We start from the raw sequence: 24,266 nt of genomic DNA on the forward strand, positions 1-24,266 counted from the left end.
GGATATTTGATCACACCGGTAATAGATCAGTTGTACATTTTTGAATTTGTATTTTACCCCCCTTTTTCTCCCCAATTCGTCCTATCCAATTACGATCTTGTCTCATAGCTGCAACTACCAAAAAGGCTCGGTCGAGTCATGCGTCCTCCAAAACATGACCCGCCAAACTGCGCTCCTGAACACCATTTCATCCACTGACACTGATCAAAAAGGGGCACCGTCTTCCAGCTGATGATGAAACTCCAGTTGGACCGCATTATTTCAGCCTCATGCACAAATTCATGCTGTTACTCCTACGAACAGAGAAAGTGAAATATTCCTCAATATTAAAAAAGACCCAAAACCCTAATAACCCTAATAATAACGACGCAAGCCTGTCGATACACTTTCCTACTCATTTATTACAGCTGCAGTGCTGGTTGTAGCACAAGTGGAAGTAAGAAGAACAAGCATTTTATAGCTTATATAGCCAAAGTGTTGAATAAAAAGTGTTGACAGTGCGGAGTAAGAACTTAAACATGAACTACAGCTGAAGTCAGAAGTTTACATACACCAAATACATTTAAACTCAGTTTTTCACAATTCCTGACATTTAATCCTAGTAAAAAATTCCCTGTCTTATGTCAGTTAGGATCACCACTTTATTTTAAGAATGTGAAATATCAGATTAATAGCAGAGAGAATGATTTATTTCTGCTTTTATTTCTTTCCTCACATTCACAGTGGGTCAGAAGTTTACATACACTCAATTAGGATTTGTTAGCATTGCCTTTAAATTGTTTACCTTGGGTCAAACTTTTCAGGTAGCCTTCCACAAGCTTCCCACAATAAGTTGGGTGAATTTTGGCCCATTCCTCCTGACAGAGCAGCTGTAACTGAGTCAGGTTTGTAGGCCTCCTTGCTCGCACACACTTTTTCTGTTCTGCCCACAAATTTTCCATAGGATTGAGGTCAGGGCTTTGTGATGGCCACTCCAATACCTTGACTTTGTTGTCCTTAAGCCATTTGCCACAGCTTTGGAAGTATGCTTGGGGTCATTGTCCATTTGGAAGGCCCATTTGCGACCAAGCATTAACTTCCTGACTGATGTCTTGAGATGTTGCTTCAATATATCCACATCATTTTCTTTCCTCATGATGCCATCAATTTTGTGAAGTGCACCAGTCCCCCCTGCAGCAAAGCACCCCCACAACATGATGCTGCCACCCCTGTGCTACCCGGTTGGGATGGTGTTCTTTGGCTTGCAAGCCTCCCCCTTTCACCTCCAAACATAACGATGGTCATTATGGCCAACATTTCAATTTTGGTTCATCAGACCAGAGAACATTTCTCCAAAAAGTACAATCTTTGTTCCCATGTGCAGTTGCAAACTGTAGTCTGGCTTTTTATGGCGGTTTTGGAACAGTGGCTTCTTCCTTGCTGAGCGGCCTTTCAGGTTATGTCGATATAGGACTTGTTTTACTGTGGATATAGATACTTTTGTACCTGTTTCCTCCAGCATCTTCACAATGTCCTTTGCTGTTGTTCTGGGATTGATTTGCACTTTTCGCACCAAATTACGCTCATCTCTAGGAGACAGAACGCATCTCCTTCCTGAGCGGTATGACGGCTGCATGGTCCCATGGTGTTTATACTTGCGTACTATTGTTTAGACAGATGTGCATAGTACCTTCAGGCATTTGGAAATTGCTCCCAAGGATGAAGCAGACTTGTGGAGGTCTACAATAAAAAAAAGGTATTGGCTGATATCTTTTGATTTTCCCATGATGTCAAGCAAAGAGGCACTGAGTATGAAGGTTGGCCTTGAAATACATCCACAGGTACACCTCCAATTGACTCAAATTATGTCAATTAGCCTATCAGAAGCTTCTAAAGCCATGACATCATTTTCTGGAATTTTCCAAGCTGTTTAAAGGCACATTCAACTTAGTGTATGTACACTTCTGACCCACTGGAATTGTGATACAGTGAATTATAAGTGAAATAATATGTCTGTAAACAATTGTTGGAAAAATCACTTGTGTCATGCACAAAGTAGATGTCCTAACCGACTGCCAAAACTATAGATTGTTAACAAGAAATTTGTGGAGTGGTTGAAAAACAAGTTTTAATGACTCCAACCTAAGTGGATGTAAACTTCCGACTTCAACTGTATTTGCTGTATTCGATGACAGTCTCTCTCTAGTCATGGTTTTAAAAGTTTTGAAATCTCACAGTATCAACTTCGCTGTAGCATTTATTTTATTTTTTTACACCTGCTATGAGAAATACGATTGGCCAGCGTTAGGCTTATAGTGCACTTCATTTGCTCTCTGGGCCCGCCGGGAAGGCGGATTTGTACCTTTGGACACATTAAATGGTGATCAATTGGAACACTCCGCCTACCCGGCACACTTGGGATTTTTTTTAAATGTGAAAGGCACCCTGGGAAATATGCAAATAAGGCTTAAAAACCTACAGAAGGGCTTTTAAATTCTGGTCCTGGAGTGCCGAATTTTTGTATGGTTCTTCAAAGAACCATCCCATGAAAATGGTTCCCCTATGGTATCGCTCTCAAGAACCATATTTGGTTCCAACTTGCAGCTTTATTTTTTAATTAGTAAGAAAAACAGTGATTTTCAAAACCTGCAATGAGAGTGTTTTCTTTCTCTCCACGTCACCACAAATCTCATCAGTTCTATTGTGCTGGAGATAATGAAAATTAGGTTGCTAAAGGGTGCAATTGTCATTTAAGATAAAAGGAGGTACTATGGAAATGATTAAATTGTAAGAACTTCTGTAAAGAATGGAAGCTATGCCGATCAGGGTAGGCCTGGGGCTGCTTGATGACAGCTCAAATATTAGTTCATGGTTCCATGATGGAATAATATCCATTTATACTCTTGACGACCACGCCTTGGTCACTGCTGATTGGACAGTATTACCAGCAGGCGCCACAAGCTGTGTCTGGGTGGGAAATGCAGTCCTGGATCTTAGACCTGAGGAGAGTGAGAGGTGTCTTTAATGTTGCTTCAAATCTGCATACATAAACACACACGTATGCACACACACACACAGCAAATGCTCCAGTGTTAACAAAAACTAAATTAACACTGAGTCTGTGGACCCCTATAGACAACGGAACAGTGTTAAATGAACACACTGCTTAGTGTAAAGTCGTATTCAAATAATTCCAAGAGTGCTTTGCATTTTCAAGTAAATTGTAGAGTTACCACCCATGGCTGCTTCATTCATCCATTTTCTGTCCTACGGAGTTCACCAAGTGAGACCTAAAGAAATATGTTGTCATCTTTTTTTTTTTTTTTTTACGATCACAGTACCTACCATACGGCTTGATTTTGAGAGCCTAGTTTTCCTCTAATACAGGGGCCTGAAACTCATACACATCCCTTTGTGGTAAAAAGGATGACCTTAAAGGGTACAACTATAGTGACAAGTGTTTGTACCCCTTTAGGAACAAATCAAAATCTTTTTTTCTCAAGTAATATAATGGTTTTCTGGCCTGGAAGTTTTGTTGTACTGTCTTGCAAGGTGATGTGTAACTCCTGTTGGAATCCAACCAGTGTGGGGATATCCAACTTTGGAAATATTTTATCACCCGCAACCTGTATTCAGAATGACTACCAGGATTGGGAAAACTAAGCTATGAGTACCTAAAGCACCTAAACTACACAGAACAAAAATATAAACGCAACATGTAAAGTGTTGGTGCCATGTTTCATGAGCTGAAAACTAATTTTCCAGATGCACAAAAAGCGTATTTCTCCCAATTGTTTTGCACAAATTTGTTTACATCACTGTTAGTGAGCATTTCTCCTTTGCCAAGGTAATCCATTGACCTGACAGGTGTGGAATATCAAGAAGCTGATCAAACAACATATTACACTGGGGACAATAAAAGGCCACTCTAAATGTGCAGTTTTGTCACAACACATGGCTACAGATGTCAGAAGTTTTGAGGGAGCGTGCAATTGGCATGCTGACTGCAGGAATGTCCACCAGAGATGTTGCTAAAGAAATACATGTTAATTTCCCCTAACATAGAAATCCGAATGTTTCAGATTAAAATAACGTACTAACAATATGTGTTATTAAATGTACTAACTATAAGCTTCTGCTGCTCTGTACTACAATTGTGCAGATTCTAGGTTCCACCTTCATCCTTTGCCTATATTAACAGTATTGCAAACAATTTTGGTTCCTAATGTTAACAAAACCTGTCTGTGTCATGTTTTTTGTTTAATGCTTTATTATACATAACTACACATTTGGTGACTTATTTTTTAATATATGGTATTGTAGTCCGTTTTAATTTAAAATTTACCAATGATCCATGTTTCAGATTAAATATTTATTACCAATTATTATAAACAAGGCTAACCCTCTTTTGCCCTATGCATAATTTCTAAATATATGCCTAAATAACATACCCCACATTAAAAAATGTTCCTGAACTATGTGGACTGCAGGCATAAATGTGGTACCTACGGAGAACAAGCATCTGTGAAACTACAACTGTAGCGTGGGTACCTTATGTGGGTATTCCTGAGTAACTTCAACAGGAGATTTACCATAGCAAAAAATACTCTGAAACAGTATTTTGACCATCCCCGGGCAGGCTTGGGTAGAACATGTTAAGGCATTTGTCCTTGTGTTTGTTCCCTGTAAACAAAACTCAGAGGTTACACTGCACCAAGAGCCCCAGCGTCAAGCCTTCTTGTGGGCAAACTCATTTATAATGTCTTTAAAGTTTCATTTTCTAGCTAACTGGTTTTCAATTGAAAGGATGGCAAGGCTGTTCAACCTGTCTTGGCACATTGTAGCGCTTTATGAGTTTCAGCTTACTGAAGGCACGTTCACCTCAAGCAACTGTTACAGGTCATTGTACAGAAGATTCACAGTACAATGCACACCTCTCCAAAAATGCTCTGTAGCTGCATCTTGTGGATGGCATTTAGGAGCTTTACAGGAGAAAGACCATCTGAAAAAGTAGCACCATATCCTCTTTAGATGTCGCCCTTGTTTCTCAATTTGTGGTAAGATACACAAATGTGGTTTTCAGTCATTTTCCTAAATGTAAGTATTAGTGAAAACTCGCATATAGCTGCAATTGTGTGCAATCGTGTCCAAATGACTGATTATACTATCCAGAGCCACATAAAACATTGTGTTGCGAAATCCAGTGTCTGACTTCTTTTCATTTGCTATGTCATCTTCAGTCTTATCAGGGAAACGTTTTCTTTTTTTTCTGGTGGCTCCTCTGTTCACTGTGAAGCTGAGTAGTTACACCCATTTCATTTGCCACCATGGAGGCTTCTGCCAGAAGAGTGTCCCATTGTTTACGTAGAGCCTCTATTTCTTCCTGTAGTGCCTTAATGTGAGCTGATTCAGTGTCTAGAGAAATATTTCCTGACTGAAGAATTAGGCTTCTATTCTCAATAAACCCAGAAAGTGAGCAAGAAGATTGCCTTGAAAGACATGAAGTAGCTTTTCAGACCTTTTGCCTCAGATTTGGCTTCGTTTGTCAGGCTGCAGGTAGCAAGAAGCATGTCTAGGGCCTTGATGATAGAAGGTAAATGAGTTGCCACTGGTTGGACAGCAGCAATATGCGCACACCATCGTGTGTCTGAAAGGCGGTTAAGACAGCAGCCAGTCTTTTCCTTGAGAATGGTCCATCGCTCTGGGCTGGAACTGAACGGATTGTAAAGAGGATTCACACAGCCAAAAAAGGTTGATACTTCTGGACACGACTGAGCTGCACGTACACCCACAAGATTAAGAGTATGGGAGGCACACTGTGAGTATGTGGCCAGTGGATTATTTTGCAGTGTGTTTGCTTGAACTCCCTTCACTTCCCCTGACATACAGCATTTGCACCATTATAATAGCCTTGACCATGGCAATCTGCGGTGTCAATACCATGCTCTTCCAATGCACTCAAAATCATTTCAGAAATTTCACTGCCTGTCTTTCTAGCAGTCCTTAAATTCAATCAAATGTTCAATTATTTCCCATTCAACTGATCCTTGGACTTGTATCTTTGTGTACATATCTCACCAATAATACATTTTGCTCAGAATGGGAAATGTCTGGAGTTGCTTCACATTTCACAGAGGAATAGATTGCATCTTCTCTTTCATAAAGTATTGTTTTCAAAACCCTTTGACCATATATTCCTATGAACTCGTTTTGGCTCTCAGCGCTGAGGTAAAGAGTCAGTCGTGCTCCTTTCTTTTTGTCCCTGACTTTCTGTAAGTGCTCATGTAATAGCGGGTCATAATTTGATAACAGTTCAAGTAAGCCTAGGTAATGTCCAGTATGCACATCATCAAGATTGCTTGTTCAATCTCTTCTGTCACAACAATAGCCCCGGAATGGCTGATTCCTAGATGCTAAGTACAGTGTCACATCCAAATTCCTTTCTAGAAGTGCTCTGTTTTTATACATTTCTGACTGAATTAGTTTCTGCAGCTGACTGTCTATACATGTAGGTGTTGTAATGGTATGCTACAGATTTTTCCATTTCCAGTAACAGTTCTTGTGAGACACACCATCCTTATGCTCTGGTAGTTGTCATACATTCTCCACCATTTCACTGATGATATCTTATAGCCATCCTTACTATTCAGAGAACTGGGTGATGGTTTACTTTGCTCATGAGAAAAAAAGAACACATGAAATGCAATATGCCTTTACACTCTTACTATAAATAAGCCAGTCTCTCTGCACCTTTTCTCTTCCGTTTGCTGACTTACTGTACTGTAAATAACTGGGGAATGGCTTGCCTTCCGAGTCTGGGGGCATGATTTTATACAGTTCTGTCTCCTCACCACACCTGTTGGCTAGTCTGCAAACAATAGCTTATCTTTCATGGTATTGTACCTTCTCTGGCCACAGTGCTGGATCATCTAAAACCTCATCTTCCTCACTTTGAATCTGTTCATACATATATTTCCCTTATTTCTTGCTTGTTCAATCTCTTCTGTCACTCCTTCACTGGCACTGCTGCTACTCTGCAACTCCTCTTCCTCCTCCCTGCTCTCCTCTGCATCAGAGTCTGTCTGACAGCTTTCTGCTGAGATCCTGCCTACCTGGGGTTCTGTAGGCACTAGGAAGTGAGTAAACAAAGGGAATTTTAGGTTGAATGTTCACTCCTACAAAAGGTTAGCATCCTAAAAATCCACTACTGAAAGAAAAAACATTTTAATAGTATGCATATCAAATAGAGTACGTATTTAATTGTGTCCAAGTCATCATGTGCCTAACTTTACAATTTAAAAATGGTCTAGTTATGCTGCTGCTACAAAACTGCCTCACCTCCAAGGTCCGCTGTTCAACGTCATGTAGTAGACACACGTTGGGATCTTTGTCTACAGCGGTAGTAGTATCTACCGTATGGCTAGGTAGGCTACATGTTAGGTTTTAATTTGAGCAAATATTGGGGAATACAGTCATAATAATAGCTAAATAATAGCTAATTAGCTAGCCATAGCCGGTAGTGGTAGCTCATCATCCTCATGTTAATAATTACTGCTCTGACCGAGCCGAGTGAGTACATGGCTACCTGTAGCTACTGTACACTACTGTTCAAAAGTTTGGGGTCACTTAGAAATGTCCTTGTTTTTGAAAGAAAAGCAAATTGTTTGTCCATTAAAATAACATCAAGATAGCCCTATTTGGTAAAAGACCAAGTCCATATTATGGCAAGAACAGCTCAAATAAGCAAAGACAAATGACAGTCCATCTTTACTTTAAGACATGAAGGTCAGTCAATATGGAAAATGTAAAGAACTTTGAAAGTTTCTTCTAGTGCAGTCACAAAAACCATCAAGCGCTATGATAAACTGGCTCTCATGAAGACCGTCACAGGAATGGAAGACCCAGAGTTACTTCTGCTGCAGAGGACACGTTCATTAGAGTTACCAGCCTCAGGAAAAGCAGCCCAAATAAATGCTTTACAGAGTTAAAGTAACAGACACAGAGGAGACTGTGTGAATCAGGCCTTCATAGTCGAATTGCTGCAAAGAAACCACTACTAAAGGACAACAATAATAATAAGATACTTGCATGGGCAAAGAACCATGAGCAATGGACATTAGACCGGTGGAAAATTGTCCTTGGTCTGGAGTCCAAATTTGAGATTTTTGGTTCCAACCGCCATGTCTTTGAGAGCCGGTGTGGGTGAACGGATGATCTCCGCATGTGTATTTTCCACCGTAAATCATGGAGAAGAAGGTGTTATGGTGTGGGGGTGCTTTGCTGGTGACACTGTCAGTGATTTATTTAGATTTCAAGGCACACTTAACCAGCATGGCTACCACAGCATTCTGCAGTGATACGCCATCCCATCTGGCTTGGGCTTAGTGGGACTATGATTTGTTTTTCAACAGGACAATGACCCAACACACCTCCAGGCTGTGTAAGGGATATTTGACCAAGAAGGAGAGGGATGGAGTGCTGCATTAGATGACCTGGCCTTCACAATTCCCCTACCTCAACCAAATTGAGATGTTTTGGCATGAGTCGGACCGCAGAGTGAAGGAAAAGCAGCCAACAAGTGCTCAGCAGATGTGGGAACTCCTTCAAGACTGTTGGAAAAGCATTCCAGGTGAAGCTGGTTGAGAGAATGCCAAGAGTGTGCAAAGCTGCCATCAAGCCAAAGGGTGGCTATTTGAAGAATCTAAAATCTAAATTTGTTTAACACTTTTTTGGTTACTACATGATTCCATGTGTTATTTCATAGTTTTGATGTCTTCACTATTATTCTATATTGTAGAAAATAGTAAAAATAAATAAAAACCCTTGAATGAGTAGATGTTTTAAAACTTACGACCTGTAGTGTATGGTATTTTGTTAAATAAAAAATTACAATAACATAGGATCGAAAATGGATGAATTCAACAACCATGTCTCTATCACTAACAAATACAGCCATGGGTGTTAACTACAATTTATTCGAAAGGCACTCTATGGAATATCTGAATAAGGCGTTACACTAATCAGTGTGTTCATTTAACACTGTTACAGTGTATATATGGGTCCACAGACAACACTTTCAGTGTTGATTTAACACTCTCAGTGTTCATTTCACATTTTTTAACACTGGAGAAATTTCTGTGTACACACTCACACAATATATTTGTTGTAATCAATAGAGTTATATTGTAACCTCCTCACTTACTCAGGAACCGCCTTGCAATTATACTTGAGTTTTGGCTCTATCTCTTTCTGTAGGTCCTGTAAGGAGGGATCATCACAGGTTGTCCTTTAGCAGAGAAAAACATGAAACAATTATAATATGTCATAATATCCCATGAAACATAAAGCCTACATATATCTTATATAGAAACAGACATTTGTGCAGTGATTATGAAAGACATACAAATCAATCAGACACGCACACACACACGCACACACACGCACACACGTCAGTTTGTCTGGACAAAAAGCTTACCCCTTATTCTCCTTGGTCACCAGGACAACACTCAGGCTCTTCACTTTGGCAGCTTTGAACCTTTTCACCTCGATGGTGGCAAAAATACTTCACATAAAAGACAAACATAGAAATGTGTAAAGGTCTGAATTTACATGAAATCAATCAACTACGCAGGTGCACTATTGCTTAAGCAAACAAAAATATAACAGTCTACTAATAACATGCGTAGTGTTGTGGCAATAGAGGGGTTCTACATTTTGGTGGAAATGGCAGCTGTGGTAAAATTATGTTTTGGCTTGGTTGTCTGTGAGTACGGCTGTTAGGGTGACGGTATTCCTGCTCCACCGGCGTTCACAAGTCATGAATGCAGTCAAATTCCACGTGACCGTTTAGTCATGGTATTTAAGCTTCTCCAAGCTCTGATGCTGCTGATGGTCCTTAGTAGCCTACCAAACGTGCTTTACAGCGGGTTACAGTTTAACTGGCATACATATGCAGCGTGTGAGTTTCAAGTTTGGGCAAGATCGTTTTCACCATAAAAATGCACCTTTATAATAAAAGCGTTACATGCATAATTTGCAGTCACTTTTGAGAATGGTGTTTTCCTGCTAATGGAACATTCACGCTTATAGCCTACTGCCGTGTGTGTGCATTGCTGTGCTTATAATGTGCTATAAATAGCATAATAGTTCATCAACATTTTTAGCTAAACGTTATGATCTGTTGCGACAGCCTACTTAAAACATGTTTTTTGATGCCAGTGGTTGTATTAATTTGGGATCTATCGAATCCCACAACTATCCCAGACTATGTTTGGAATATGTATTTCTCACACAGAATAGAATAGGATAACTTTTGTACCATGGGGGATAGTAGATTGACATAGGCTGGTGCTTTTGCTGTTCGTTAGGCCTACTCATCTTGTTGGCTGGCGAAAAGTAAATGTGAACAGTTCTTCCAATATCTTCAATACGTGCCTCGGAATAGGATAAGGACTCGCGCAATTGCGTCCCCGATGTGTCTGTCTTCACTTGTCGCCTGTGAGAAAGACCTGATCAAGTGACGGAGAGCCATGTGAGTGCGAGATACTTTGGTGCGCCCAGCCGGGAGAAGGGAATTATTATATTCAGCCCAAGGGCGCAACGGCCACCGTCCGCAAAAGGCATGATTTAACGGCCACACAAAGGGGATGCCGCAGGGAAATTCGAGACATTATCAAGCGCTTGACAAATTGTGAATGAGAGACTGATGAAGTACATAAAAAAATTAAGCAAAGCTCATGCCTTTCATGCAACTTTTTTCAAATCATCATTAGTCTCATCTGTAGATGTAGTTTCTGTAGATGGCGCCAGAGGGGATGGCTGCCGTTTCATGGGCTCTTAACCAACCATACTATTTTTTTGTTTTGTTTTGTTTTTTTGTAACTTATCTTGTGCATAATGTTCCTGCTACCGTCTCTTATGACCGAAAAGAGCTTCTGGAAATCATAACAACGATTACTCACCTTGAACTGGATGAAGAATTTCTCTTTAATGAGTTAGACGAGAGGTATTTACTCCAGACACCCGAACAGGACCTCATCCCCGTCATTCGCAGGAGTAAAAGACGGAAGAGGTATCACGGAAAGAGATCGAGGTACCTTGTGAGGATCCGCAGACGATCTGCCTTTGCCATCCGTACTATTGGCCAACGTACAATCATTGGATAATAAATTGGACAAACTAAAAGCACGTATATCCTACCAACGGGACATTAAAAACTGTAATATTGTCACGACTTCCCCCGAAGTCGGTTCCTCTCCTTGTTTCGGGCGGCGTTCGGCGTAACCGGTCTTCTAGCCATTGCCGATCCAGCTTTCATTTTCCATTTGTTTTGTCTTGTTTTCCTGCACACATGGTTTGCTTTCCCTCATTACTCGTCTTGCATATAAACCTCTGTTTCCCCACATGTCTGTGTGTGGAATTGTTATGTGTAAATGTATGTGTACTCCAGGCTGGTTTGCGCCGGGTTATTGTAACCCGTGTGTGTTTAGTTTTCTGAGTGCCGTGTGTTGTTAGCCTCAATCAAGGGCTCCGTTTGCTACGCATTTCTGCTCTCCTAGCCTGACTTCCCTGCAGCCAAATACACACTCCTTTACAAATATCTTATGTTTCACCGAGTCGTGGCTAAACGAAGACATGAATAACATACAGCTGGCGGGTTATACACTGTATCGACAGGATAGAACAGCAGCATCTGGTAAGACAAGGGGTGGCGGGCCTATGTATATTTGTAAACAACATTTGGTGCACGATATCTAAGGAAGTCTTGAGGTTTTGCTCGCCTGAGGTAGAGTATCTCATGATAAGCTGGAGACCACAGTATCTACCTAGAAAAAAAATGTATCTGTATTTTTCATAGCTGTCTACATACCAACACAGACCAAGGCTGGCACTAAAACCGCACTCAATGAGCTGTATACCGCCATGAGAAAATAGGAAAATGCGCATCCAGAGGCGGCGCTCCTAGTGGCCGGGGACTTTAATACAGGGAAACTTAAATCTGTTTTACCTCCTTTCTACCAGCATGTTAAATGTGCAAACTCTAGACCACTTTTACTCCACACACAGAGACGCGTACAAAGCTCTCCCTCGCCCTCCATTTGGCAACTCTGACCACAATTCTATCCTCCTGATTCCTGCTTACAAGCAAACATTAAAGCAGAAAGCACAAGTAAATAAAGAAGTGGTTAGATGAAGCAGATCCTAAGCTATAGAACTATTTTGCTAGCACAGACTGGAATATGTTCCGGGATTCCTCTGATGGCATTGAAGAGTACACCACATCAGTCACTGGCTTCATCAATAAGTGCATCGATGACGTCGTCGCCACAGTGATTGTACGTACATACCCCAACCAGAAGCCATGGAGCTGCCGCTTTCAAGGAGCGGGACTCTAACCCAGAAGCTTATAAGAAATCCAGCTATGCCCTCCGACGAACCATCAAACAGGCAAAGCATCAATACAGGACTAAGATCAAATCGTACTACACCAGCTCCGACGTTCGTTGGATGTGGCAGGGCTTGCAAACTATTACAGACTACAAAGGGAAGCACAGCCGAGAGCTGCCCAGTGATTACTTCCATGCTCACTTCGAGGCAAGTAACACTGAAGCATGCATGAGAGCATCAGCTGTTCTGGATGACTGTGTGATCACGCTCTCCGTAGCCGATGGGAGTAGGTCAACATTCACAATGCCGCAGTGCCAGACGGATTACCAGGACGTGTACTGCGAGCACGCGCTGATCAACTGGCAAGTGTCTTCACTGACATTTTCAACCTCTCCCTGTCTGAGTCTGTAATACCAACATGTTCCAAGCAGACCACCATAGTTCCTGTGCCCAAGAACACTGAGGTAACCTGCCTAAATGACTACCGACCATGAAGTGGTTTGAAAGGCTGGTCATGCCTCACATCAACACCATTATCCCAGAAACCCTAAACCCACTCCAATTTGCATACCGCCCCAACAGATCCACAGATGATGCAATCTCTATTGCACTCCACACTGCCCTTTCAAACCTGGACAAAAGGAACACCTAGGTGAGAATGCTATTCACGGACTAGAGCTCAGCATTCAACACCATAGTGCCATCAGAGCTCATCACTAAGCTAAGGACCCAGGAACTAAACACCTCCCTCTACAACTGAATCCTGGACTTCTTTACAGGCTGCCCTCAGGTGGTAAGGGTAGGTAACAACACATCCGCCACGCTGATCCTACACATAGGGGGGGCCACTCAGGGGTGCGTGCTCAGTCCCCTCCTATACACCCTGTTCACTCATGACTGCACGGCCAGGCACGACTACAACACCATCATTAAGTTTGCCGATGACACAACAGTGGTAGGTCTGATCACCGACAACAACGAGACAGCATATAGGGAGGAGGTCAGAGACCTGGCAGTGTGGTGCCAGGACAACAACCTCTCCCTCAACGTGATCAAGTCTAAGGATATGATTGTGGACTACAGGAAAAGGAGGACTGAGCATGCCCCCATTCTCATCAACGGGGCTGTAGTGGAGCAGGTTGAGAGCTTCAAGTTTTTGGTGTCCATATCGCCAACAAAAGTACATGGTTCAAGCACACCAAGACAGTCATGAAGCGGGCATGACAAAACCTATTCCCCCTCAGGAGACTGAAAAGATTTGGCATGGGTCCTCAGATCCTCAAAATGTTCTTCAGCTGCACCATCGAGATCATCCTGACTGGTTGCATCACTGCCTGGTATGGCAACTGCTCAGCCTCCGACCGCAAGGCATTATAGAGGGTAGTGTGTTCAGCCCAGTACGTCACTAGGGCCAAGCTTCCTGCCATCCAGGACCTCTATACCAGGTGGTGTCAGAGGAAGGCCCTAAAAATTGTTAAAGACTCCAGCCACCCTAGTCATAGACTGTTCTCTCTGCTACCTGCACGGCAAGCGGTACCGGAGTGCCAAGTCTAGGTCCAAGAGGCTTCTAAACAGCTTCTACCCCCAAGCCATAAGACTCCTGAACATCTATTAAAATGGCTACCCAGACTATTTGCATTGCCCCCCCCCCCTCTTACGCTGCTGCTACTCTCTGTTATTATCAATGCATAAGTCACTTTAATAATTCTAGCCACATGTATATATTACCTCAATTACCCTGACTAACCGGTGCCCCCGCACATTGACTCTGTACCGGTACCCCTTGTATATAGCCTCGCTATTGTTATTTTACTGCTGCAGTTGAATTATTTGTTACTTTTTTTTAATTGTATTTTTCTTAAAACTGCATTGTTGGTTAAGGGCTGTATAAGTAAGCATTTCACTGTAAGGTACACCTGTTGTATTCGGTGCATGTGACAAATACAATTTGATTTGATTTGATCATGCAGCCTTAAAATGTATTAAAAATGTAAACATATAGCCCAAAGTTTGTATCACAGCTAAAGTTACATAAGTACCTCTAAATTAAGCATATATGAGTACCTGCTTTTTTGTTAACCGCTCAAAAAACATTAACCGGATGTGCGCACTCCCTCAAATACTTTGGAGAAAATATCCTTTCTATTTTATTCAGCTATGTTCAATTGTATTCTTCATACTATAAAATAATGCCACGAAATTCTAAGCAAATCTTGCCTGCTAAATGAACTAGTGTAGCGCACAGCCATACGGCATTACCAGATCAGGGCCTAACTCAGAGTATGCTATTCTGTTCTTCTGAAACAGACTACATTTATTCTTCTAAAATAAATAATGGATTCATTGTGATGGTTTTTTATTAGACTTTTTAAAATGTAGATGTTCCAAAGGTCTGCATCAGTGGCTTTGAAGGCTATGCATGGAAGCCAGGAGATGGTAAATGTGTTCATGTTCATTAAAGGTAAATTACTGTGACACCGGCAGTTATTTGCTTGACTATCACCGGCTGCCAAAATGTCATGACCGCCATATCTGTGAGTATTTGTATTTTTCCAGAGCAGAGAATATCACTACACGAATCAGTTGAAATAACACATACCATTGCACAGTGAAACTTCTTGATAAGACTATCACATTTTTGTGCTGAGGTGTTATTATTGGAGACGGGCCAGGCCAAACACATGAATGTGTCTCAAATGACACCCTATTCCCTATATAGTACACTACTTTTGAACAGAGCCCATACAGTAGGTCTTCGGTCAAAAGTTGTTCACTTTATAGAGAATAGGTTGCCATTTAGGACCCAGTCATTGCACCTTACCTGGTGGGGCTGAAAGGAGTGGCAATAGATCCATTCAGCATGGCTGTGACATCACCACATGCGGCATCTGCAAACTAACAGGGAAAGACTAATATAATGTCCATGCAAGGGAAGTAACACCCACAGCGAAGGAAAAAAACACTTGAATTGCAAAATCAGTTTGAAACAACAAGCTTAGATTTCCAGCAAATTTCCAGCGAAATTCCAGTGAATCCTACTCATTTTTAACAGGTCACTCACTCCGACTGCTGACCCATATTCTGCAACCCTCATAACTCACAGATTTAGAAAAACAACGAATTCTCCCCCACACCTACACTAATCTATTCAGACATTATATCGTGAACTTCACTGTCTATGAATAGAAAATTCAACACAAACATGTGTTGTGCTGTCCTGAATTCCGCAGTGTAACTGCATGAAAGTGTGTAGCCTATATCCCATCGCCATGTAGGACATTGTCCAATCAGGGGAGAGCTAAGAAATGTGTTTCCATGGAGACAGACACAAAGGCCAATTGATGAACAGTTAAGACAGTGAAACCCTTTCCTCTGCTCCCCATCACAATCACAGACTGAATTTGGATTGGTTTGTGGCTATCTAATTCATATCAGTATATTTTGATCCATGCATTTTGTATTCATGGCTGGTAGGTGTAAGATTTCAAAGCACCTTGGCCATAGCTGGCTCACTAACAATCTGAAAAGAACTTACTGCTGCTGAGGCCCGATTCCAGAATGAACGAACTGTGTTGTTGACACAGTCTGTCCAGCCTGGGCACCCTGTGGTGAACGTTTCTGAGGAAAGAAACAGACAGACAGACAGACAGACAGAGATACACACACACACACACACACACACACACACTTTAATATCCTAAGGGAATTTGCCCAAATACTTATGACTTCTTCAAATGAGGGGCCCAGGTAAAACAGAAATGTATGAAAATACCCTCAAATAAAAGGTAACATTCTGTACTTTCACCTCATATGAAACATTTAATCTCAAATCCAAAAAGCTGTAGTATAGAGCCAAATTTAAAACGTTTGCTTCACTGTCCAAATACATACAGAGGGGAGTGGAGCTCTGCACTATATATGGAAGAGATTGCCATTTGGGATGCATTCTAAAAACAACCAGTACATTAGTGGTTTATACTGTACATTTATGGTCTATTAGCTGTCATTTTTTTAGATTAGACATAGATCTGACATAGCACACTGTACTTGACATGTTTATGGCTATCACTGTGTTATGTGGGTGTGACACCTACTCCAGTTGCCTGCTGCACTGCTGCTTGGATTCCACCTGGCGATCTGATCACCATCTGCCCTGGCCTGTCTCCCCCTGTCTGGTACAGGTACCCCCACCACACTCCCCCCTCTCTCCCGAGCTTTCGCTCACCTCCAGCACACATGCACTGTTGGGGCGAGTGACTCTGAACTTACAATGGCTAGCCCCAAGTCGTTATACATTATATTATTTTCTTGTGCATTTTGCTATTTGCGTCATGACTCCTGCATGCTTTGTTGACTATGAACTTTTTTGTTTACCCAACCTTGGGACAGAGTATGTTTGTTCCCACAATCGGGACTCTGACTCTCTATTGGTTACACAGACTTTTGGTCTCCCATCCTATTCTAACCACCTCTCGCAGGCTTTTATTCATGTTACCTGATTAAATTGCTGATCATGTTGCCATCTAATGCACATTCAAATGTCATAAATCAACACTGTAGAGATCTCCCTGTCCTCTGCCGTGCCTTGATTGTATTCTTGATGTTTATATCTGGAAATGTGCATGTACACCCTGGGCCATCTACTGTTGCTAGCCCCAATTCTGACTTGTGCTCTGATATCTGCTTCACTGATTTCTGCTCTCGTAAGAGCCTGGGTTTTCTTCACGTTAACACTAGAAGCTTATTACCTAAAATGGATCAATTGAAACTGTGGGTTCACAGCTCCAATCCAGATGTGTTGGTCATTACTGAGAGTGTTTTGAATACTTATGTTAACCTTTCTGGTTATAACTTTTTTTGGCAAGACAGATCTTCTGAATTTGGATGAATGGCAATCTTTACCAACGATCACCTTCAGTGCTTGGTTGTCTCCACCAAGTCTGTCCCCAAACAATTTGATTTGCTGGTTTTAAGCATTAAACTTTCAAATTGCTCTTTGTTGACTGTTGCTGGGTGATATCGTCCTCCATCAGCACCGGCCTGGCCCCTTACACTAAGTCTGAATTTGTCCTGCTAGGTCACCTAAACTGGGACATGCTTAAACCACCTGACCAAATCCTAAAGCAATGGGACTCCCTAAATCTCTCTCCGATTATTACCAATCCCACAAGGTATGACTCCAAACACCCAGAAAAGGCTACTCTCCTTGATGTTATCCTCACAAATTATCCTGATAGGTATCAGACTGATGGTTTCTGTAATGACCTAAGTGATCACTATATCACAGCCTGTGTTCATAATGGCTGCTCAGTGAAACGACCTGTCCTGATTTGTCGTAGACACTTGCTAAATAAATTTAATGAGAAAGCCTTCCTTCAAGAACTGGCCTCTGTAAAATGGTATAGAATCAGCTTGGTCCCCTCTGTCGTAGACGCTTGTACCTCCTTTTAAAAAATATTTTCAATGGTATTGTTAACAAACATGCCCCATAAATAAAATTAGAATTAAAAACAGGTTCAGCCCCTGGTTTGACCATGATCTTGCAGAGTTACTCCACCTCAAGAATTGCATTTGGCTGGCGAAAGGCTCGGCACACGCATACTCAGGCTGACTGACTCTCATTCAGGCAAATGAGAAATAAGTGCACTCAGGCTATCCGGAAAGCACATTTAATTACTTTAAGGAGCAGTTCTCTCTCTGTGGGTCTACCCCAATAAGTTCTGGAAAAAAGTTAAAGACCTGGAGAATATACCCTCCTCCTCAAAGCTGCCCATGTCCCTTAATGTTGATGATCTGGTTGTTACTGACAAGAAGCACATGGCTGAGCTCTTTAATCACCACTTCATTAAGTCAGGATTCCTATCTGACTCAGCCATGCCTCCTTGCCCGTACAACATTTCCTCATCTCTCACCCCTTCTAATGTGACTAGCCCCAACACTCCTCCCTATTTTTCGCCTGCCCTGCTACAAAGTTTCTCCCTGCAGGTGGTCACTGAGTCCGAGGTACTAAAGGAGCTCTTTAAACTTGACCACAAAAAAACATCTGGATCAGATGATTTAGACCCTTTACTCTTTAAAGTTGCTACCCCTATCATTGCCAAGCCTGTCTCTCCTCTCTGTGGAGGTTCCCATTGCTTGGAAGGCAGCCACGGTTCGTCCTTTATTTAAAGGGGGAGATCAAGCTAATCCTAGGCCTATTTCTATTTTGCCCTGTTGATTAAAAGTGTTGGAAAAACTTCAACTGACTGGCTTTCTTGATGTCTATAGTATTCTCTCTGGTATGCAATCTGGTTTCCACTCAGGTTATGGATGTGTCACTGCAACCTTAAAGGTCCTCAATAATGTCACCCTTGCCCTTGATTCTAAGCAATGTTGTGCTGCTATTTTTATTGATTTGGCCAAAGCTTTTGATATGGTAGATCATTCCATTCTTGTGGCCCGGCTAAGGAGTATTGGTGTCTCTGAGGGGTCTTTAGCCTAGTTTGCTAACTACCTCTCTCAAAGAGTGCAGTGTACAAAGTCAGAACATCTGCTGTCTCAGCCACTGCCTGTCACCAAGGGAGTACCCCAAGGCTCAATCCTAGGCCCCACGCTCTTCTCAATTTACATCAACAATATAGATCAGGCAGTAGGAATCTCTATCATCCATTTATATGGAGATGATACAGTCTTATACTCAGCTGGCCCCTCCCTGGATTTTGTGTAAAACACTTTACATCAAAGCTTTCTTAGTTTTCAACAAGCTTTCTCTGCCCTTAACCTTGTTCTGAACACCTCCAAAACAAAGGTCATGTGGTTTGGTAAGAAGAACGCCCCTCTCCCCATAGGTGTGATTACTACCTCTGAGGGTTTAGAGTTACTCATACAAGTACTTGGGAGTATGGCTAGATGGTACACTGTCCTTCTCTCAGCAAATATCAAAGCTGCAGGCTAAAGTTAAATCTAGACTTGGTTTCCTCTATCGTAATCACTCCTCTTTCACCACAGCTGCCAAACTAACCCTGATTGAGATGACCATCCTACCCATGCTAGATTATGGAGACGTAATTTATAGATAAGCAGGTAAGGGTGCTCTCAAGCAGCTAGATGTTCTTTACCATTCGGCCATAAGATTTGCCACCAATGCGCCTTATAGGATACATCACTGCACTCTATACTCCTCTGTAAATTGGTCATCTCTGTATACCCGTCGCAAGAATCATTTGTTGATGCTTATTTATAAAACCCTTTTAGGACTCACTCCCCCCTATCCGACATATCTACTGCAGCCCTCATCCTCTGCTTACAACACCCATTCTGCCAGTCACATTCTGTTAAAGGTCCCCAAAGCACACACATCCCTGGGTTGCTCATCTTTTCAGTTCACTGCAGCTAGCGACTGGAACGAGCTGCAACAAACACTCAAACTGGACAGTTTCACCTCAATCTCTTCATCTAAAGACTCAATAATGGACACTCTTACTGACAATTATGGCTGCTTTGCATGATATACTGTTGTCTCTACCTTCTTGCCGTTTGTGCTGTTGTCTGTGCCCAATAATGTTTTGTGCTGCTGCCATGTTGTGTTGCTACCATGTTGTTGTCATGTTGTGTTACTACCATGCTGTATGTGTTGCAGCCTTGCTCTGTGGTTGTCTTAGGTCTATCTTTATGTAGTGTTCTCTCTGTTGTCGTATGTGTGTTTTGTCCTATTTATTATTATTATTATATTATTATTATTTTTTATCCCAGCCCCAGTCCCCGTAGGCCTTTTGCCTTTTGGTAGGCCGTCATTGTAAATAAGAATTTGTTCTTAACTGACTTGCCTAGTTAAATAAAGGTTAAATAAAAAATAAAATGAATGGAAATGTACAGACTGATGGTGTGTAGCTCCATTTGAGTCTTACCATTGCTCTCCTCCTTGCCACACCAGGTCAGTCCATTCATGATGAAGCCGACTAGTGTGTCCTCGAGGGTCAAGAAGCAATCTCGCTTCTCTGTGAAGTCATGCACTATTTTCTTTGTTTTGCTCCAAAACAACATCTGGTGGTGCAATGAAATGTAAAAAAATAAATAGATATATATTTACTTGCAGCTGTCAATAAAACAAAACATATGAATATATTTGAGTGGTGTGTGAGAGAGCGTGTGTGGGTATCTCACCCTGTTACAGACAGGATCCTGGATCACAGTATGGATAAGGGGGTCATAGGCCTCCATCGGTACATTACATGGGTCCCTCCCCACGAATGCTTGCTGAAATGCACTCCATATCTTTTGACAGTTGTTTGCACTGGAACAATCACAGGAATGACAAAGAATAGTATTACTGCATTATCATACAAATACAAATATGGCCAATCATTGATTGAGGAAGGAATAGCTCCCTGAGAAATGGTTACTGAATAGGAGAAAACTAAACTGTTTTAACTGTTCACTCATTGTGTTAAGCTGTCTTGACTGTATTATAGCCAGATGGGGAACAGTGAGAGAGTATCAGAGCCGAGCTTGAACAAGCTAGCCAACCTGTTGTTACAAGGCAAATCCACGACCACCTGTGCCATAAAACAATGCAGGTTCACATACAGACAGGGAGGCAAAATCATAAATACACTTGAGTCTACATGTAATTCTATTCAACTATGGCAATGGCAATGGAATAAGCTGCTGCAAAAAATGAGTTAACCTGAAGTTTGAGTTACTTTTAACAATAAGCTAAAAATGTCAATTATATGTGCAAAATAAATATAATAAAAGTGTCTCACCTTGAAGATTTGTTGTTCTGTATAAATGCTTCGCATTTGTCAATAATCGTTTTTTTTAGGCTTTCACTCGATGGGCTGGAACTAGACAGTGCGTGACTATGCACTACTCCCAGAGAAATAGCGAGGATAACGACAAGTGAAAGTACTGCACAGAGACCCATGATTAGCCAGAGGCGAGTCCTTCGCTTTTTCCTTGCAAAACGGTGCGATCCTTCATGCTCCATGGCTACTCCTTGTTAAGACTGTGAAATCGGCGCTCAAAGGTGGTTTGTTTTTGTTTGTGTTGTGCCAGTGGTATAACCTATTGCCTTCAACACCGTCGGTGCTCTGAGTTCTATTTTCGGAGTTGGCCTTAGGGACAGTATGCTACGACGTTACCACGCGAATACCTCTACTGCGACGCACCGTACTGCATCTCAGTGATTGAGGCGTCACTACAGACGCCCTGGATCAAATCCAAGCTGTATCACAACCTCCTCTACATTACTAAAGAAAATATGTACTTTTTACTCCCATACATTTTCCCTGACACACAAAAGTACTCGTTACATTTCGAATGCTCAGGCAGGACAGCAATATGGTTCAATTCAAGCGCCTATCAATATTCCCTACTGCCTCTGATCTGGCAGACTCACTAAAACACAAATACTGAATTTGTTGATTATGTTTCAGTGTGGGAGTGTGCCCATCTGTCCATAAATAAAACAAAAAACTATAAAATTGTGGCATCTGGTTTTCTTAATATAAGGAATTATATGTATAGAATTTTATTGTACGTTTTACTTTTACTCAAGTATTACAATGCAGTACTTTTTCCACCACTATACATTTAAACCAGATACTTTAAGACTTTTACTCAAGTAGTATTTTACTGGGTGACTCACTTTTACTTGAGTCATTTTCTATTAAGGTATCTTTACTTTTACTCAAGTCTGACAATTGAGTACTTTTTCCCGCCGTTGTTAAACGGAACGTGCATGATAGAAATGACATTCTGAATCAGCCGGTGATGGAGAACAAGTTACAACCCTTGATTTGCCATTCGGTGACTGCCATACATTTGTTGTCAGTTTGGATATTGGTTTGATATTCGGTGTTTGCTCGTAAATACCTCTTTGATGGAAGGAAGGTCCGAGCATGATTAGAGTGATATGTCTAGAATCAGATGACAATAGAGAGCGAGGTAAAGCCTTCGTTTTCTTTGTTTCGTTTTGTTTTCAAAAAGTGACTTTACCTTGGTTTCAATTGTGGAATAATATGCACTTGAAGCCAAGGGACTGTCTTAAAAGTACATTCAGCAGAACACTGTGTTAACAGAAAATGTGTTTTTGTCTTAATTAAATTATATAGAGATCTTCAACCAATTTTGTTTTTTTTACCCACAACAATTACATTAAAACGTGATGTTGTTCATTTCTTATGGTTTTATGTAAAACTACAAGGTCAAAAAACATAAATAGCCAATGATCTTTCTCACACCTTTCTTACACAATCTATAATAACTTACTAACATGGGCTAGAGAGCTAAAATCACTTGTAAGTCACTGATTCATGATACACCCATTAGAATTCCCATTTTAAAGTTCCCTGACCATTAATTAATATTTCCGTCATAATCATCATTTTAATAGCTTCCGATCCACATGTGCTAGAGATCTACAGATACGTGCTGTGTGTTTCCTGACCTCTATTATCAAAGCTATTTACTTTCAAAAAATCCTCCCCTTTGATTTTCTACAAATATTTATCATATTATATATATATATAATATTTGTAGAAAATCAAAGGGGAGGATTTATATACATATATATTATATATTCACGTACAGTTCAAGCTTCCAGTCCAATTGACACATACATCTAAAATCACTAGATTTGAGGTCACTTACCTTCCTCCTCCATAGTACACCCATTAGAATTGCCATTTTTCATTTGAATGATTCTACATGAATATCTAAAACCACATAGGGTAATGTCACTGATGGCGCGTTCATGATAGGTTGGAAACACAGTTTTACATGACAGTGATCCTTTTTTCACTATTTCTTGCACAGACTGCAATTGAATAATACTGTACGCAGGAAGCAGAGAGTTCAGGGGAGTGCTATTTTAATGCACTGATAAACGCTGAACATAAGCCAACCCTCACAAAAACACAGGGCGTACTGAACAAACAAATGCCCCAAACAGGGGGACTTAAACTGTCCAGGGAAAAACCCACAAAATGGGAAAACACAAAACCCAATAGACGTGCACACAAGTACACCAAACAGACGATCACAATAATTAATCCCGCACAAGGAACCCTGCGGGCCGGCTGACTAATAAAGCCTACTACCTAACTCAAAACAGGTGCACACAATCAACACATAAGGAGGGGGAGGAAATAATCAGTAGCAGCTAGTAGGCCGGCAACGACAACCGCCGAGCGCCACCCGAACGGGAAGGGGAGTGTCCTTCGGTCGGAGTCGTGACACTATCTTCCAATATTTCCAATGTGCAAAACCAAGTATAGGGCTACAATGAATATGCACATACAATGATTACATTTCTGGGCGGGTTCAAGTCAATCCTTCAGGGGGAGGGGTTAATAAGTATTTGCCCCAGTGAAGAATGACAATAACACAAGAGTTGTGTCACACCCTGATCTGTTTCACCGGTCTTTGTGATTGTCTCCACCCCCCTCCAGGTGTCGCCCATCAATATAAATATTTAATACGCAATTTTAAGTTTAATAAACATATGCACAGGTTGTACAACCTTGTCTCTATAGGCTACCTTTGAATTGTCTAATTACCTGTTAAGTCATCGTTTACCGAATTGTGGGGTGCGACCCCCGAGGGGGACGGGGGACCCCGGGGGGACGGGGGCAGTAACTGAACCAGATTGTAACACCTACAATAGCAAATCAACTTGATTCTTGATCACAATTAAAGCTGGTACTTTTTTTATTTTAACGCTTGAGCCGCCAGTTGTGGCTCTCGACAACATAATTGGTGGCTCCAATTATGTTGTCCTGGGTGACCCTATCGATGACAACCTCACTCAGCAGGTGATCTTCCTACTCTCTTCCCTTCCTCTCTCCCAATTAGCATACCTTGAAACCTGTGAGCTAACTTGTAGGCTAAGTCATCGAAGTCAATGGAGTCAATTTGAA

At 41.4% G+C, this 24,266-nt stretch overlaps 1 protein-coding gene and 1 long non-coding RNA gene across 3 annotated transcripts in view; one reads left to right on the forward strand and one right to left on the reverse strand.

Moving 5' to 3' along the window:
* Positions 1-24,266, forward strand: part of LOC149977426 (uncharacterized) — a 243,891-nt gene that overhangs the window by 197,771 nt on the left and 21,854 nt on the right. The window lies entirely within an intron of this gene.
* Positions 384-22,342, reverse strand: LOC110489876 (ADP-ribosyl cyclase/cyclic ADP-ribose hydrolase 1). The gene is made up of 8 exons (XM_021562832.3): positions 21,111-22,342; positions 20,509-20,638; positions 20,253-20,388; positions 15,902-15,984; positions 15,188-15,261; positions 9,455-9,541; positions 9,182-9,265; positions 384-2,978 (listed from the first exon to the last, which is right to left on the reverse strand). Exons 1-8 carry the CDS (start codon positions 21,332-21,334, stop codon positions 2,921-2,923), a joined length of 876 nt encoding a protein of 291 aa, XP_021418507.2. The 5' UTR covers positions 21,335-22,342; the 3' UTR covers positions 384-2,920.

The sequence above is a fragment of the Oncorhynchus mykiss genome, chromosome 15, assembly GCF_057628025.1.
Source record: "Oncorhynchus mykiss isolate SJ-2025 chromosome 15, ASM5762802v1, whole genome shotgun sequence".
Classification (NCBI taxonomy): Eukaryota; Metazoa; Chordata; class Actinopteri; order Salmoniformes; family Salmonidae; genus Oncorhynchus; species Oncorhynchus mykiss.

What these genes read in the sequence shown, in the direction of transcription:
- LOC110489876 (XM_021562832.3), bottom strand. Translation starts at nt 21,334, where the DNA reads ATGGAGCATGAAGGATCGCACCGTTTTGCAAGGAAAAAGCGAAGGACT. An exon ending in ACTCCTTTCAGCCCCACCAG is followed by an intron (nt 9,542 to 15,187) that starts GTAAGGTGCAAT and finishes TTTTATGTGAAG; the next exon opens with TATTTTTGCCACCATCGAGG. An exon ending in AATTGCAAGGCGGTTCCTGA is followed by an intron (nt 2,979 to 9,181) that starts GTAAGTGAGGAG and finishes CACTCTCCTCAG; the next exon opens with GTCTAAGATCCAGGACTGCA.